Source organism: Pituophis catenifer, unplaced genomic scaffold (genome assembly GCF_029215685.1).
Source record: "Pituophis catenifer annectens isolate HBS135680 unplaced genomic scaffold, rPitCat1.0.hap2 SCAF_11, whole genome shotgun sequence".
In the NCBI taxonomy this organism is placed as follows: Eukaryota; Metazoa; Chordata; class Lepidosauria; order Squamata; family Colubridae; genus Pituophis; species Pituophis catenifer.
The window spans coordinates 24,067,773-24,086,126 of record NW_027256891.1 but is presented as its reverse complement, the minus strand read 5'-3'; the positions used below and the strand labels follow the sequence as shown (position 1 = coordinate 24,086,126).

The following is an 18,354-nucleotide window of genomic DNA, read 5'->3' as shown; positions in this document are numbered from 1 at the left end:
TTCATTCCAGAGCCGGCTTCTCATATTAATTCTATTCCCCGTTTTGCGTTTTTCGTTTTGTTTTCGTTTTTTACAAAGCAATGGCTACCAAAGACACCTCTGGAGCTTCCACAGATCATCACATGAACCAACTTCAAACACCGGTAAGTTAACCTTACTGGGTGTTGTTGATTTTCTTCCAGGGTCTCCACATTGCTAAACTTAATAGATGGGAGACCTGTGCCCAAATTGCACTAACTAGCTTTATCTGGGCTTAGCAGATGCCCCTGGTTTCGAATATTTCGAAAGAGAAAAAAAAAATACGAATGGTTGGGCGTAATTAGGCAGATGGAATCGTTGTTTGTTGAAGAATAGAAAAGCTGTGGTGGATTGAGGTTGTTTTCAACGGGGAATAATGAAATCAGTGTCCAAAATATGGCCAATTTCATTGAGGTATATAATAAACTGGGCCTTCGTGAACTTAAGAAGACGATTTGAACATGGCTTTGACTCAAGCATTCTTGCCTGGAAGGGTATGTGCCATCCAAGTATTTTTGGGCACTACCGGCTTGTTTCGACGAACCTCAAATGACTCTCCCATTTGCTAGATTCATGCATCACATTAAACTGGAGTTCGTTTAACCATATGATTGAATAAAACATGGTTTGCCGGGCTGTGCATAGCACGTTAAGACATAAACCATGGTTTGCAAACCAAAGTGGCTAAAACTAACCCTTCCCTCCCTGGGCCACATTTAGAGATTTTAAGGACATTTAATTGAAGTGCTGGAAGGGAGTTTGCGGAGAGGAGGAGGAGGAGGAGGACTATAGGATCCTTGGTGCTCGCTGAGTTTGCTTGTTTACTTGCAGATGTTTCATTACCCAACTAGTTAACATCATCAATGCTAGAAGGGAATGAGGTTTGTGGGGGAGGGGGGGGAGGAGGAGGAAGAGGAGGAGGAGGAGGAGAAATGAAGGAGGAAAAACGTGCAATCCTCTGTGTTTTTTGAGCTTGGTTCTTTGCTTGCAGATATTTCATTATTGGATGAGGTATCATCAGTGACAGAAAGAAATGGGGTTTGCAGGGAGGAGGAGGAGGAGGAGGAGGAGGAGGAGGAAGGTGGGCTCCTTGGTGCTCTCTGAACTTGGTTTATTTATTTATTGGTTCGATTTATATGCCGCCCTTCTGCGGAGACTCAGGGCGGCTTACAATGCGTTAAGCAATCGCCTTCATACTTTTGTATATACCTGCTTAGTAGGGCTTTCGGGCCCCCCTAAGCGGTGTTCTTTTTTATACAAAGTCAACTTATTGCCCCCACAATCCGGGTCCTCATTTTACCTACCTCGAAAGGATGGAAGGCTGAGTCAACTTTGAGCCTGGTGAGATTTGAACTTGCAGTAATTGCAGGCAGCTGGTGCTACTTAACAGCACTTTAGTCTGCTGCACCACCAAGGCTCTTATAACTTATGCAAGTTATTTGCTTGCAGACGTTTCATTACCCTACTACGTCGTCTCATCGGTGCTAGCCACCATCACCATTCAGCCTTGACGGTGTTCCCTTGTTGAGCAATAAAAGCTCTGCAGGCAAATAATCAAAAATCCTCAGAGAGCACTAAGGACCACAGAGTCTTTCTCCTCCTCCTCTTCTTCCTCCCCCTCCCCCTTTCAGAGACTATTTTTCTGGTTGAGTAGTGCTGGAAATAACAAAACCAAAGAATGAAAAAAAAATGTTGCTCCGTTGGATTCTTTGGTACAAGGATCCAATTATCTGACCCCAAACTTTTAGGTAGGTCCATCTGCCCTCATTTATTTGGGTAATTCAGCAACTCCTGAGTTGCCCAAGTCTTTTCACTCTTTCTCTCTCTCTCTCTTTGGTAAGACCACACCTAGAATCCTGCATCCAGTTCTGGTCACCACGATGTAAAAAAGACGTGGAGATTCTAGAAAGAGTGCAGAGAAGAGCAACCAGGATGATTAGGAGACTGGAGGCTAAAACAGTGGTCCCCAACCTTTTTATCGCCGCGGACCAATCAGCCTTTGATAATTTTACCGTGGCCCGCTGAGCGCGCGCAGGGGTGGGGGCTTTGGGCCACACGTGCGTACCTGCATGGGGCTCTCTTCCCTGGAGCCTTTGCGCACGGCCCAGGAGCTTTTGCGCACGGCCCAGGAGCCTTTGCGCTGCAGCGTTCATGTCCCCCGGCCGCTGCGCGGCCCGGTGCCAGGTACTCCACGGCCCGGCACCGGTCCGCGGACCGGGGGTTGGGGACCACTGGGCTAAAACATATGATGAACGGTTGCAGGAACTGGGCCTGGCTAGTCTAGTGAAGAGAAGGACCAGGGGAGACAGGCGAACAGTCTTCCAATATTTGAGGGGCTGTCACAGAGAGGGGGGGGCAAGCTATTCTCCAAAGCTCCTGAGGGCAGGACAAGAAGCAACGGGTGGAAACTAATCAAGGAGAGAAGCAACTTAGAACTAAGGAGAAATTTCCTGACAGTGAAAACAATTAATCAGTGGAACAACTTGCCTCCAGAAGTTGTCAATGCTCCAACACTGGAAGTTTTTAAGAAGAGGTTGGATAACCATTTGTCTGAAGTGGTGTAGGGTTTCCTGCTTAGGCAGTGGGTTGGACTAGAAGATCTCCAAGGTCCCTTCAAACTCTGTTATTCTATCCTATCCTATCCTATCCTATCCTATCCTATCCTATCCTATCCTATCCTATCCTATCCTATCCTATCCTATCCTATCCTATCCCCATTCCTTATTCTATTCTATTCTATTCTATTCTATTCTATTCTATTCTATTCTATTCTATTCTATTCTATTCTTATTCTTATTCTATTCTTTCCTTATTCTATTCTATTCTATTCTATTCTATTCTATTCTATTCTATTCTATTCTATTCTATTCTATTCTATTCTATTCTTATTCTATTCTTTTCTTATTCTTATTCTTAATCTATTCTATTCTTATTCTATTCTTTCCTTATTCTATTCTATTCTATTCTATTCTATTCTATTCTATTCTATTCTATTCTATTCTATTCTATTCTATTCTATCCTATCCTATCCTATCCTATCCTATCCTATCCTATCCTATCCTATTTCTTATTCTTATTCTTATTCTTATTCTTATTCTTATTCTAATTCTAATTCTAATTCTAATTCTAATTCTAATTCTAATTCTATCCTATCCTATCCTATCCTATCCTATCCTATCCTATCCTATCCTATCCTATCCTATCCTATCCTATCCTATCCTATTCCTTCTTGCCACTTTGAAAAGATTTGATAAGGAGCAATGATGACACAATGGAAACTTTCCACCAACTCCGGTGCTTATTTCTGACAAATGGGATTATTTTAGTGGGAAGGAATGATGGAGGGGAGGGGGGAGGGAGGAAGAAATGAAAACAACAAGCAAAATAGGCCAGAACATTTCACTCATGGTGTGTGCGTGTGGGGTTTGCTTTGTCATCATTCCAGGAAAATAAGGATGAAGAGAGACATCAGCTGGATGCAGAAGAGGAACAAAAGAAAGAACGAGCGATGGGCAAGAAAACGCGAGGCGAAAGGATGAAAGAATTTAAAACTTTCATTTGGAATCCAGATACCCGGGAATGTTTGGGCCGGACCGCTCGGAGCTGGAGTAAGTGAAATTGATCACTCGTCATTTAATTTCCTCTTGAGATAAGGATGAAAGTTGTATCAATATTGCATCCGTGTGCATGATTTTTTTTTTTTTTTTTAAATAAAGTGGATGAGAAACCTAACATTTACAGTTTAACACCGGGGGAGGAATAAATATGGAGTGAAATTTGCATTTATTTCGGTTACGAAGATATTATTAATTCGTTCCTGCTAAACCCGCATAGGTCAGCACATCTATTATGGTCAATCTTTTTGGTCTGCTTCATCTGTCTTAATGAAGTGAGCGTGTCCACATACAGTTTTAAAAGCATCATTCGTAGGTTGCAACTTTGATTTAAGACTGAGTGCCAATGCTAGCCTTCATTTATAGCTTAAGCAACAAAGACGATTCACGGACTGGAGGCTAAAACATATAAAGAACAGTTGCTGGAACTGGGTATGATGAAAAGAAGGACTAGGGGAGACATGAGAGCAGTCTCCCAATATCTCAGGGGCTGCCCCAAAGAAGAGGGAGTCAAGCTATTCTCCAAAGCACCTGAAGGCAGGACAAGAAGCAACGGGTGGAAACTCATCAAGGAGAGAAGCAACTTAGAACTAAGAAGAAATTTCCTGACAGTGGGAACAATTAATCAGTGGAACAATTTGCCTCCAGAAGTTGTGAATGCTCCAACACTGGAAGTTTTAAAGAAGAGATTGGACACTCATTTGTCCGAAATGGTATAAGGTTTCCTGCTTGAGTAGGGGGTTGGACTAGAAGATCTCCAAGGTCCCTTCGTTATTCTGTTCTGTTACTAGTGTGCTGTAAAAATGCAGCCAAATATAGCTTAAAATGTATATAATAAAAGCACAGTTTAGTGCATCAGGATAGAAACTAAGGTGGGTATGGAGATTCTCAGTCATCCAGATCATGGCTGTCTCAAAGGTGCTTTTTTCGAGGCAACTGGACTGGTTTTTCTTTGAAGACGTTTCGCTTCTCATTCAAGGAGCTTCTTCAGATCACTTAGAACTCCCTTTTTTCTCAGTGCCTTTGTGACTTTCCGTCAAAAGTCGAGGACTGCCGGTATTTCTGAACTGAACCGTTCTACCGAACCGTTCATTAAAAACGCCATTGTAACAGTTGTAAGTTGAGGATTTATCTATACGCCAATCATTTTCCTTCCCGTGAAATTAACAGAAGGACGAAAATTTGTATTCCAAATATTTTGGATTTGATTCAGAGTCTTTAAGCCACCCCTGCCTTTTGCTACAAGTAGGAGCCGTTAGCAGAGATGGAAAAAGAATTACAGGAAGAACATTTACAACCCCTTCATTGAGTGGCCATTTGAAGTTACAACAACAACAAAAAAAATCCCTCGTGACCATTTTTCACTCTTATGACCATCGCAGCTTCCCCATGGATGTGGGATCAGAATTCAGATGCTGGGCAACGGTCTCACATTTATGACAGTTGTAGCATCCCGGGTTTCATGGGATTCTCCTTTTGCCACAAAGTCAATGGGGAAGCCGGATTCACTTAACAACCGTGTTACAGGTGGTCCTCGACTTACAACAATTCACTGAGTGACATTTCAAAGTGACCACGGCACTCAAAAAAAGGGGCTTAGGAGCGTTTTTCATACTTACGACCGTTGCAGCATTCCCATGGTCGCGGGATCAAAATTCAGACGCTTGGCAAGCGTCTCGCATTTATGACGGTTGTGCGGCGTCCCGGGTCAGGTGTTCCCCTTTTGCGACCTGTTGACTAACCAAATGGGGGAAGGGGAACCAGATTCCCTTCACAACCGTGTGAATAAGTTCCCAACTGCAGGGGTTCACTTGTGAACTCTGGTAAAACGGGGGGAAAATTCACGGAATTGAATGTCTCGTTTAGCGACAGATGTCTGGGACTCAGTTGTGCTCAAAAGACGAGGATTGCCTGCATTCACAACCGCGTGGGTTCACTTGCGAACTGTGGTAAAACGGAGAGGAAAAAAAATTCACGGAACGAATGTCTCGCTTATCGACAGACGTTTGGGACTCGGTTGTGGTCGTAAGACGGGGATCACCTGCATTCACAACTGCAGGGGTTCACATGTGAACTGTGGTAAAATGGCGGGGGGGAGGGAATTCACAGAATTCGACAGACGTTTGGGACACAGTTGTGGTCGTAAGACGAGGATTGCCTGCATTCACAACGGCAGGGATTTACCAAACCACCGGAGCAGGAAAGTTTCGTAAAACGAAGCAAAATTCACCAGAAATGTTTCAGTTAGCGACAGAAATCGGGGGGGGGGGGCCCTCAGTCGTGGTCGTAAGTCGAGGACTCCCCGTGTCCCAATTCAACGGGCCCGTGTGAGCCGTTCCATGCCTTGCCAGCAGCATCCCCGCTGCTTCTCCTGCCATGCCGGTTCTGCCTTGCTGCGTTCAAAGAGAGGCTCCCTCCCGGCCCTTCTTGACCCCACGCCAAAGAAGCTCGCGGGTCCAAATTAAGTTTTGTTTCTTTCCCCCCCCCCCGTCTTTCAGCAGCTCCCCCCTCCCCCCCCATGTCCTGTGCCCACGGCCGGCCGGTTTGTTCCCAGAACTCCAAATTCCCCCATAACGTAAACACCTCAGGAACGCAGAGGCCAGAAGTCACAGCTGCACTCAAAGCCTGTCCTGGAAAATGCATTTGGGTCCCCGCTGGGAAATTAAAACACGCCAAGAACCCTCCGCAGGATTTACTTTCATGCATTATTATTAGTATTAGTATTATTTTTAAAGCAAAAAAAAAGGCCTTTATTCTCCCGAGACGAAGCCTTTAATGGAACAACAGAATGACAGAGTTGGAAGGGACCTTGGAGGTCTTCTAGTCCAACCTTCTCCTCAAGCAGAAGATCTTATACCATTCCGGACAATCGCTTCTTAAAAACCTCCAGTGGTGGAGCATTCACAACTTCTGGAGGCCAGTTGTTCCACTGGTGAATTGTTCTCACTGTCAGGAAATTTCTCCTTAGTTCTAAGTTGCTTCTCTCCTTGGTTAGTTCCCATCCGTTGCTTGTCTTGTCTTCTGGTGCAGGAGACAGGGAGGAAGCAGGCCATTCTCTGCCCAACTGGAACATAGAATAAGAACGTTACATGGGACCTTTGGAGGTCTTCTCGACCAACCCCTGCTTGAGCTGGAGATTCTATATGAGCCGCCCAAATATTTATTTATATTTGATCTCTGTAGCTGAGATGGATTACCCCTTCATGGATTACTGCCTTGTCGTGGCGAAGGGGCTTGCGTAGCTCAATGAAGCTATGAGCTATGCCGTCCAGGGCCACCCAAGATGGACAGGTCATAGCAGAGAGTTCTGACAAAATGTGATCCATTGGAGAAAGGAATGGCAACCCACTCCAGTATCTTTGCCATGAAAACCCCATGGACAAGAACTAAAAAGATACGATGCTGGATGAACTTAAAATGGACTCCAGAGGATGGTAGAGGACAGGAAGGCCTGGAGCAGGGATCGGCAACCTTAAACACTCATAGAGCCACAAAGGTCCTAACCGGAAGCCCCCCCCTGTTCAATTCTGGAGCCGACCGGAAGTCCGGTTCCCCCACCATAGAGTCTCCTCCTAGCGCGGCATCCTTTTTCCTCTACCTGTCCTAACTGAAAGCCCTATCAATTGTGGAGCTGATTGGCGACAGGGAGCTGCAGCAGAGGGATGAAAGAGCCACATGCGGCTCCAGAGCCACGGGTTGCTGACTCCTGGCCTGGAGGAACGTTGTCCATGGGGTCACGATCGGTCGGACATGACTTTGCAACTAACCACAACAACAAAGCTAAGATGGACCACTACATAAATCGAATATAAACAAACAAACAAACATTATTGCAGACTAATGGCTGTCCAGTGTCTTGTTGAAAACCTCCAGCAATGGAGCACCCATCACAAGGCCATCAGTTAACAGCTCTTCTCCTTCTCTCAGGTCTGATACTCCTTTTTTACATTGCCCTGTACACGTTCCTGGCTGGCATGTTCATATTCTGTATGTACGTAGTCTTGATCACGCTGAGTCCCTACACGCCGAGGTACAGGGACAGGGTGGCCCCACCAGGTAAGTGTTCCAGTGAGGTCTGTAAGGGGTCCATTTGAGGGGAGGACCTCAAGGGTGTGCAGGGACTTAGAGCAGAGGGGATACGTGGTGGCGCAGCGGTTAGAATGCAGCATTGCAGGCTAACTCTGCCCATTGCCTGCAGTTCGATTCACACTGGCTCAAGGTTGACTCAGGCTTCCATCCTTCCGAGGTCAAATGAGGACGCAAATTGTTGAGGGGGACAAGATGCTGACTCTGTAAATTGCTTAGAGAGTGCTGTAAAGCATTGTGAAGAGATACATAAGTCTAAGTGCTATTGGTAAATCTGCCCACTGCCAGGAGTTTGATCCTGACCAATTCAAGTTGACTCAGCCTTCCATCCTTCCGAGGTCAGTCAAATGAGGACCCAGATTGTTGAGAGGCAAGATGTAAACTGCTCAGAGAGGGCTGTAAAGTGGTATATAAGTGCTATTGCTATTGCTAGCTTTGCCCACCACCAGGAGTTCGATTCTGAGCAGTTCAAGCTTGACGCAGCCTTTTCCATCCTTCCGAGGTCAGTCAAATGAGGACCCAGATTGTTTGGGGAGGCGCACATTGCTGATTCTTTAATCCACTCAGAGAGGCTTGTAAAGTGCTATGAAGCAGGGGTGAAATGCTCCCGGATTGTACCGGATTGCCCGATCCGGTAGTGATTTTTCCCTGTGGTTTGGCGATCCGGTAGTGATTGCTGCCCGGGTGTCATTACTTCCTGGTTTTAACCAGGAAATAATGTTTTTTTTCACCTTCTGCGCATGCGCAGAAAGTTTTGCACATAGGGTGCGTGCGCTTCTGAACCAGTAAGGAAGGTAAATAGATTTCACCCCTGCTATAAAGCAGTATATAAGTCTTAAGTATTATTGCTATGGCTATGCTGGCTAAAATTAGGGGCAACTATGATGTGGATATGAAATAATCGATTTACCAATTGGGTAGGATTCGTCGTCCTTGCATCTGCCATGTTTTGGGGGAAGAGTTGGCCAATATCATCGGAAAGGATGCTTTGGGGATGTTGATCTAAGACAGGGGTCTCCAAACTTGGCAACGTTAAGACTTGTGGACTTCAACTCCCAGAATTCCTCAGCCAGCTTTGCTAGCTGAGGAATTCTGGGGGTTGAAGTCCACAAGTCTTAACGTCTAAGATCTAAGAAGTCAGTCCTATTTTGGTGTTTGTTTGTTTGTTTTACCTTTTTAAATTTATTTTTGCAGGAGTTACGATTAGGCCATACGTAAAGCAAGCCTACAACATTGCCTTCAGAGTTTCCCAGCCTAGTTCATGGCAGCCTTATGTGGAAAACCTGGAACAGTTCTTAAAAGGTGACTTTCCTTTCTTCCTTCGTGTAACTCTTTATCTATTCATTGTCTGGTGGTTTATATTTTTTTTTCTTTGCCTCCAAAAAGTTGCAGCAGCATTTCCTTCCTTCTCCATTCCTGTTTTGATTTCAAACCCCAAAATTCCATACTTAAAGAAAAACCAATTTGACCAGGGGTGAAATGTTACCGGTTCAGATCGGTTCGACAGAACTGGTAGCGATGGCGGCGGGTGGTTCGGAGAACCGGTAGCGACGGCAGCGCGAGTCTTCATCCACCCACCCGGTCATTGTTACTTCCTGGTTTTAACCAGGAAGTAACCTGTTTTTTTACCCTCTGCGCATGTGCAGAAGGGTTTGTGTTAGGGGTGAAATCTACTTACCTTCCTTACCTGTTCGGAAGCGCATGCGCCGAAACCAGGAAGTAATGACACCCGGCTGGGTGGGCGGAGCTATGTTTGGCTGTTGCTACCGGATCGCCGAACCACCGGCCAAGATCGCTACTGGATCAGGCAATCTGGTCCAATCCGGGAGCATTTCACCTCTGGTTTGTGCATGCACAGAGGGTCAGCGCGCGATGCATGCACTTCCGAACTGGTAGGGAAAGTAAGTAGATTTCACCCCTGAATTTGCCTGACAACTTCCGCTATTAAGAGCTCCAAAAACATGTGCATAATTTGCTCTTTTGAATGGTATTTGGGTTGGGGCTCCGGACGAAGGATAAAGGGACTGCCTTTAAGAAAAGCAAAAGTTGTCCCCTTCCACAAAGAAATATGTAGTTTTAAAAACAGTGTATGCGTAAGCTGTGTGATTGGTCCAAAGCCATCTATCCAGCTTTCATGCATAAGGGGGAATCTAGAACTCCCGGTCTCTTAATTTCTAGCTGGGTGCCTTAACGACTAGGCCAGACTGGTTCTCTGGAATAGTCCACTACTATCATAGAAATATCAAAGTCTTAGAACCAAATCCACAAGGGACATCTTCCCTACCAAAGGGCCTGATTCTGAAAAGAGAAGGAGCTTTTTTTGTCCTGAAAAGCTGTTGTGGCCTGTTGGCCGCCGGACCTGCAGAGGAGGAGGAGGCGTGGGAGTCAAGGTCAGCATCAAGGCAACCTGAGAGCTCCGAGGGGGAAGAGGGAATGGAGCTGGCAGAGAGAGAGAGACAGAGGTGGAGTCTGGGACATCCGTCAGCCCTCAAATGGAGAATCAACAGCCCCCAGGTCTGGAGGTGGCTGATGAGGAAGAGGAGGAACAGCTGGGTCCAGTGCCTGACGTGTAGATGGGCAGAAGGCAGAGGAGAGGAGAGCAGTGGAAATCTATGGGCCGGTCCTTGGGACAGAAGAGCCACTGCTGCTAGCGAAACCTAGCTCTGGGGATAAAAGGCAGGGGCGGAGATGAATAGATGTGGCAGACAACTATTCATCTCCCTGCTGGATGGACTTATTAGCCTGTGGTGAGAGAGAAACTTTTTGCTGGGGCTGCTGGCATTCCTAATAAAGGAATTTTTGAGTTAACTTCAGAGGGTTTGTCGTGTTTGGGGAGCTGGGTCAGAACAAAAGCCCAGCAAACAACAAAACCCGTTGAAACAGTATAGTGCCTCAAGGTTTCTCTGTTTTTCTTTAGAGTACGACGACAAGGTTCAAGAAGCCAGAAACATCCCGTGCACCCCGGGCTCATATTTCGTGCAAGACAGCGACGAAACCGTGGTGAAGAAAGCTTGCCAATTCAAGAGGTCCCAATTGATGAAGTGTTCCGGAGTTCAGGATCAAACCTTTGGATATTCACAGGGCCAACCTTGCATATTGTTAAAGATGAATCGTGTAGGTCATTTTATACTTGCTTACATCCTCTTGGGGGTGGGTGGGTGTATTTTAGAGGTTTGAGTACTGGCAGCTCTGATGCTTGCAGTGGGTCAAGTCAAGCACGTAGGTGGACACGAAGCAAGGGAGAAGAAACAGTGGCTTTACAGAATAACAAAGTTGGAAGGGACCTTGGAGGTTTTCTAGTCCTACTCAACCAGGAGACCCCATACTGTTCCAGACAAATGGTTGTCCAATCTCTTCTTAAAAGCCTCCAGTGATGGAGCACCCACAACTTCTGGAGGGGAGCCATTCCACTGGTTAATTGTTCCAACTGTCAAGAAATTTCTCCGTGGTTCTAGGTTGCTTCTCTCCTTGATTAGTTTCCATCCGTTGCTTCTGATGCTTTATCGGCGCAGGAGACAGAGAGAAAGCAGGCAGTTCCGTCCAACTGGAACGTAGAATAAGAAAGTTGGAAGGGATCTTGGGAGGTCTTCTAGTCCAACCCACGGCTCAGGCAGAAGGTCCTATACCACTCCGGACAACATGATTCTCCAATCTCTTCTTAAAAGCCTCCAGTGATGGGAGCACCCACAACTTCTGGAGACAAATTGTTCTGCCAGGAAATGTCTCTTTAGTTCGAGGTTGCTTCTCTCCTTGATTCGTTTCCATCCATTGCTTCTTGTCCTACCTTCAGGTCAGGGGTGGGCTTCAAAAATTTTAGCAAGGGTTCTCTGCCCGGTTGCTGGGTGGGCGTGGCCACAGTGGGCATGGCCTAGTTGGCCTTCTGCACCACAGCAAGAGGGGGCGTTTTTGCCCTCCCCGGGATCCAGAGGTTTTCCTCGAGCCTCCGGGAGGGCGAAAACAGCCCCTCATGCTCTGGAGGTTCTCCAGAGCATGAATCGGAGAAATGGGCCTGTTTTTGGCCTTCCTGAACTTCCGGTAGGCCCGTTTTTCGCCCTCCCTAAGCCTCCGCATCTGCCCTGCACTTACTTGGATCCAAAACAGGCCATGTGGGGACTCCTGGGAGGGGTGGGGTGGGGTGGGCGGGGCCAGCCAGGTGTGGGATTTGGGGGTTCTCCGAACTGCACAGAATCTTAGCTAGAGGTTCTCCCGAACCCCTGGAAAATAGCTTGACTTAGGGAAGCAATTCTGAGAGTTGAAGTCCACCCGTCTTAACGTTGCAAAATTTGAAAAACACTGACTTACATATTGTATTATCTCAACTCAGGTGGCAGTCTTAAACTTGCTTCTTCTAGATATCGGGCATTCTGCTCGGATGGGCCGCTTTATAAATTTGATGAAGAAAATAAAACTAAAACTTGGTAAGGAGAGATTGAGGAAGGCTGCGTGAACAGTTCTGCGGCCCTCGAAAACAAAGCAGACAGGAAGTTCAAAGCACTTGTAGCTTCTGATCTCTTGTTTTTTTCATTTTACCTGCAGCAAAATGGAGTTTGGAAGATCAATGTGTTTTTAAAGGGAATTAAAAAGCTCTTGGGTTTTTTTTTTTTGCAGATTATCGGGTATCAGCCTGGCTATGGCACTCCAATTACTGTGAGTTGCAAAATCCAGGTAAGTTATCTTGATTTTATTGGTTCCATTTGCAAATTTGCACCAGATATTCTTGGCAGCCAAACTCTTGAGGCAAACCTATCCAACCTCCCTATTTTTTTTTCTTTTTAACGGGACACAATTTTTTTTTTTTAAATTTGATTTATATGCCGCCCTTCTCCGGAGACTCAGGGCGGCTTACAATGTGCTCAGCAATAGCCTTCATCCTTTTTGTATATTTATACAAAGTCAGCTTATTGCCCCCACAACTGGGTCCTCAATTTACCTACCTTAGAAAGGATGGAAGGCTGAGTCAACCTTGAGCCTTGGCGAGATTCGAACCTGCAGTAATTGCAGGCAGCTGTTCTTAATAACAGGGTGCTTTAGACCACTGTACTACCAAGGTACCAATTTTGACATAATATGTGAGCAGTAAGAGGTGGTTACCATTTAAATCAGATTTTACCAGTTTGGGGACTCTGTAAATGAAGTGAAGAACAGCTCTGGTTTAGCTGAGACATCCTTGGAGGTCTACAGGTCTGTTCTGACCTAGGCTCCCTTAACAAGCAGGAGGCAGGAACTGATCCCGGCAAAACCTCTTTTATTTACACGACTGTGAATTACGTTCATTCACAGTCAGCAAGTTTTGTCCAAACAGTTTTTCTCAACACACCTTATCTCGTTTGGCAAGCTGCCACGTAACTTGTTTCCAACTGCAGTACAAGACAAAACTTGGCACAGAGTCTCTCAGAGTGATTCACTTAGCAACTGTGGAAGAAAGGTCGTAAAATGAGGCAAAACTCAGCTTAAGAAATGTCTGAGCAACAGAACTGTTGGCCACAATTGTGGTCGTTAAGTGAAGGACTGCTTGTAATCCAAAATTTGGAGAAGGGAAGGACAATTTTTATACCTGGGTACAGTGGCTAGCCGGTTTCTATCAACGGAGTCGCCTGTTGTCGATTTGTTGCGTATGTTGGCATAATTATTCTGTTTTGAATTGCAGAGAGGCGATCAAAGTCACCTCCAGTCAGTAGACTACTTCCCAAGTGAGACATTTGAACCCATGTATTTCCCTTATTACGGCAAACTTACGCATGTAAGTAGAAATTTAACGGTTGGATTAATGTTTGTGTGAATAACCCCTGTGGTATATTTAGGAGCTTTCTGGAGAGTTTAAGTCCACATCGACAATCTCCAGATGTTTTGAACTCCTGGAGATACAGTCTATACAATTCTGCCAGCACTTATCCTGCTCTACTGGGGCTCGAAAAATTATTTTACAATTTTGTATCTAAGTTACAATTGTGTTTTGAATGACCTAATATCAGCTCACATAGAGAATAACATATTTTGGATACTTTGGAGGCCTTCCACCTCCTGCTCAAGCAGGAGACTCATACCATTTCAGACAGATGTTTGTCCAATACAGTACTCCTTTAGACAGATGTTTGTCCAATACAGTACTCCTTTAGACAGATGTTTGTCCAATAGTTAGGCTTTCAGACAGATATTTGCCCAACACAGGTAGTCCTTCAGGCAGATGTTTGTCCAATACAGGTACTCATTCAGATAGTTGTTTCCCCAATACATGTAAACCTTAGTTGAACGTCCATTCAGTTATGATGGCCCTGAAAAATGGACTTGTGATTCTTCCTTGCACTTAATGACCCACTGCAGTGTCCGTAGTCATGGGATCAAATTTGGGGTGCTTGGGCATGTATTTATGGCATTTGTAGCATCCCAGGATCACGTGGTGACTATTTGTGATCTTACCGAGGAGCTTCTGATAAACAAAGTCCATGGGGGAAGCTCAACACCTCTGGTGGTTCACTTACTAACCATTCGTAAAATTGGGTGTGACTCACGTAACGAGGCTTAGCTGATGGAAGTTCCAGTCCCAAGTGTTGTCATAAGTAGAGGACTACCTGCCTGCATTTTACATCAATGCTTTCTCTGTTTTAACAATTGTTAGTACTGGAAGGGATACTCTATTCCAGTGATGGCTAACCTTTTTACCATCGTGTGCCAGGAGTGTGTGTGTGTGTGTGTGTTGTGCGTGTGTGTGCCCACACTCATAATTCTATGCACCCTGCCCCCATGTATGTGGGCGTGACAGCCCCTGCTCCCCCCACTCTTGGCACGCGATGGCACAGTAGGTCCATCTTTTCTTCTCCCCAGGCTCCAGAGCCTTTCTAGGAGTCTGGGGAGGGCAAAAAACGGCCTCCACCCCCTCCCCGGAGGCTCTCTGGAGGCCAGAAACAGCCTGTCGGCCTCCAGAGGGCCTCCAGGGGGGAGGGGGGAGGAGGCCGTTTTCGCCCTCCCCAGACTCCTAGAAAGGCTCTGGAGGCTAGGGAGAGAGAAAAATGGGCCTTCCTCACCACCCCCCGAGGTCCTCCGGAGGCAGGAAACAGACTGTTTCCCTATTTCTGGTGGGCCCAGAAGGCCCGAAAATCAGTGAGCTCGCGTGCCCACCGATATGGCTACACGTGCCACCTGTGGCACGCGTGCCATAGGTTCGCCATGACGGACCTATTCCTTACAGCCCACCTGTAAAGGTGATCGCTTACGTTGTTTTTCATTGCTTTCCGTTTTATTGCTGTTCCGACTTTGAAATAAAAAGGTCTCGATTGATTTGATCCCCTTTTCCAGGTCAACTACACACAACCCTTGGTAGCCATTCAGTTCACAGGAATGACAAGAAACCAGACCCTGGACCTCCAATGCCAACTGAACGGGAAAGGGATTATCAACACCGTTAACAACGATCGGTTTCTGGGACGGATCATTTTCACACTAACCGTCAACAGCTAAGGCCAGATCTCTCTCCGTTTGTGATCACCCTTTTATGGCAATCAAACGTTTTTCCTCGCCGCGGGGAGGAGGGGGGGAAAAAAAGAAAAAAAAATCCAATTGGCCATTGACGTAGCAGCACCAGGAAACTCCCAACTCCTATTCTGAGGGATCGTTTTTGATTTTCTCTGGAAAAAAAAAAGAATAAACAAATAAAAATAAAAATAAAGATAGCTCCCAAGATAAGACTACAGAACTCAACGTTCAAGCACTCGAAACATTCATCCTGCGAGTAAACCCATCAGCCCAACGATTTTTTTTTTTTAAAAAAAGCATTTTAAATAAAAAAAAACATTTTAGATCTTTGCCCCAGGTGTATCGGAAGGGATGGCATTTAGCGTCAGATGCAGAGTTTTGCCAAATAATTGGTTTTATTGTTTGTTGGGTTTTTTTTAAATTATTTTTTAATTTCCCTTTGGTGAAAGATCCCTTCACTGTCAATACGGAAGTCGATTTCTGTATTTAATTTCATGGGCCAGTATGGGATAGGTATTGAAGGAGAACCAGGCAGCTTTTTTTCTGACTATTTTTGCAATGGATATTCCTAAAGCCATAATTAAAAAGAGCCTTCTAAAACTTGTGATTTAACCACTTTAGGATTTACAACACCGAACAAATGGTTAGTTGGCCTTAAGCGTAATCTTTGACCCCCCTCCTGCCCCCTTCAAACATTGCCCCCTAGTTATTTTTGTCCTATAGCTTTTCTGGCTCCATTTAGCGACAGTGATGTCCTCCTAGGCAGCGTAGGCCTTCTCAATCAAGATATTCCCTTAAATAGAGAGGAAAATGTGGGGTTTTTTTCATGTTCACCAGCCTTGAATGCCTTAAATCAGGTTTGCAAAGATAAGGCAAGAGGGATGTCTAGGGAGGGGCCTCGTGTTCTTCCGCCTTGATCATCTCAAGATGTTTGCTTGGAAAGCCTTCACCCCCCGCACCGTTTTAAATCCCACGGGGAACAAGGACCTCCACGGAAGGCCCGCCACCCAGTTGTGACATCAGAATTGGGACTTTCGTGAGTCGCGTACTTCAACCCGATCTCGTGTCCTTGGAACAGGGTGGTAAGACGTCCGCGTGAACGAGGAGAACCAGCATTGGGAGAGTGTACGGACTGCTTTCTCGTTTGCCTCCCAACGTTCCTGAGGTGCCATTTTAGACTGGAGGGATGGAAATGGCTGGGGAAGGCGGTGGAGAGGTGGGGGGGTCTCAGATGCTTGTACCCTGAAATAAAAGGACTGACTTACAGCCTAACAAAGCCTCTTTCTGTATACTGCCTGCGGGCTCACAAAGGCTTGAAGGATGGCAGTTGAGGGGGGGAGGTCTTAAATGCCTTTGATGGATTGTACCCAGGGGTGGGATTGAAAAATTTTAGCAACCGTTCTCTGCTCAGTTGCTGGGTGGGCATGGCCATGGGGGCATGGCGTAGTCGGCTTCCACGGTGGGGGGGGGGGCGTTTTTGCCCTTCCCAGGCTCCAGACGCTTTCTTTGAGCCTCCGGGAGGGTGAAAATGGTCTCCCCCAGGCTCTGGAGGCCCTCCGGAGGCTGGAAATGGGCCTGTTTCCGGACTTCCAGTAGGCCCATTTTTTGCCCTCCCAAAGCCCTGCACTTACCTGGCATTCAAAATGGGCTGCATGGAGACTCCTAGGAGGGGAGGGGGCCGGATGGGCGGGGTCAGTCAGTCCTTGCAACTACCGGTTCGGCGAACCAGATTAAAATTAACATCGACTTTTCCCTAACAGGCTGAATCCCACCCGATTGTACCATGGCTGTTTTAGGACTTGGGGCAAACAATCAACCAAGGTTAGGATTCCACCTTGGCCTGGAACCCAAGGTACCTAGAAGCTCTTTTGAGGTCTGTTGGGCCCCTACTCCATTTTATTTATTTATACATTCCCCACTTTTACTTTTATCAATAACTGAAGATGGTGAACACACACAATAAAAATTCCTCATCTTCCCCACAACCACCATCCTAGGGGATGAGATGGGCCGAAAGAGAATGATAGTCCCAAAGACACCCTATTGGCTTTTTATGCCTAAACAGGACTAGAATTAAGGACTAAGTTCTAAGTTCTAAGTCTCCTGGTGATTGGCCCAAAGTCCTCCAGTAGCTTTGAGGCCTAAGGTGGGACTAGAACTCATTGTCTCCTGCCGATTGGGCCAAAGTTACTCGCTTTAATGGCTAAAGCAGGACTAGAACTCATCATCTCCTGGTTTCTAGCCCAATGTCTTAACCACTAGACCAAACTGGCTCTTGGGTCATACCAAGATTAGGATTCCCACCTTGAAAATCCAAGGGACTAGGAAGTTTCTTTTGAACTCCTGCTTTTTTAAAACTTTACTTAATCCCTCAACAAGCTTTCAGAGTTTTCCCCAGATCTCTTCGTGGGAGAGTTAGCACAACTTCGTCCCGATATGATCAACATTTTGGAGTCTACTTTCAGTAAAGATTTGAGATTTCCACCCACCTAAGATAACAGAATTACAAAATGCAGCAATACAGGAGTTTCCAGTCTTGGTAAAAAAAAACGGCGATGCCTTCCTAAGACTGGTTTCCCCAGTTCACAGCTACCTGAGGTTGTGGAGGCTATCAAGGTGATCTCCTCTTCCTATTTAACATTCAATCTGTTCAAAGTGGGCTTTCTCAACCCAGTGTCAGGGTTCCGACGGATGCCCTAATTAAATCAGGAGCCTCGAGCCAAGCTTCAAAAGAAATCCAGTTATTAGAAGCTTCATGTTGGCATGTTCCCAAGTGGAGCCAACTCTGACCCCATGTAATTTACGCCCCAATCATGACCCTGTTTCCCCCCTCCCTCCAGGGTGTGTCATCAATCACATTCGCCAACAGAACAATTTCACGGGTGGTAGAGATCACTCCCCTCCGGCCCGCTGTGGGTAACCCTGGGAGACAGCCTTGAGAGAGATAAGTCTGGAATGTGCATCTGTCTTTGGCTGCTGGGCTGTTTCATCAGTTTCCCATCCCCCTTGCCTATGGCAACTAGAGAGCAGGCCAGGGATGCTTTGCAAGTTGACATCTAGATCTTCTGGATGTGGTAGGATCAGAGTTCCCAACTCGTGAGAAAGACTTGCAAAAAGTACACCGAGGTGGTGGGTGGCTCTCATTTACGGGCACCACTGCAAACGA

The 18,354-nt window shown here is 46.1% G+C and overlaps 1 protein-coding gene across 3 annotated transcripts in view; it reads left to right on the top strand.

Moving 5' to 3' along the window:
- The window catches only part of ATP1B4 (ATPase Na+/K+ transporting family member beta 4), a 62,593-nt gene extending 46,166 nt beyond the window's left edge, over window positions 1-16,427 (top strand). For 2 of the 3 annotated variants that reach the window (XM_070951663.1, XM_070951662.1), the window contains exons 2-8: window positions 3,464-3,626; window positions 7,560-7,688; window positions 8,913-9,020; window positions 10,636-10,832; window positions 12,327-12,383; window positions 13,366-13,458; window positions 15,012-16,427. In XM_070951663.1, coding sequence (XP_070807764.1) covers window positions 3,527-3,626; window positions 7,560-7,688; window positions 8,913-9,020; window positions 10,636-10,832; window positions 12,327-12,383; window positions 13,366-13,458; window positions 15,012-15,173 — 846 coding nt within the window. In that variant the 5' untranslated portion in view covers window positions 3,464-3,526 and the 3' untranslated portion in view covers window positions 15,174-16,427. Of the gene's footprint in view, window positions 1-78; window positions 144-3,463; window positions 3,627-7,559; window positions 7,689-8,912; window positions 9,021-10,635; window positions 10,833-12,326; window positions 12,384-13,365; window positions 13,459-15,011 lie in introns of all 3 variants that reach the window. The other variant, XM_070951661.1, reaches the window with a different exon arrangement.
- Window positions 16,428-18,354: the final 1,927 nt, after the last annotated feature.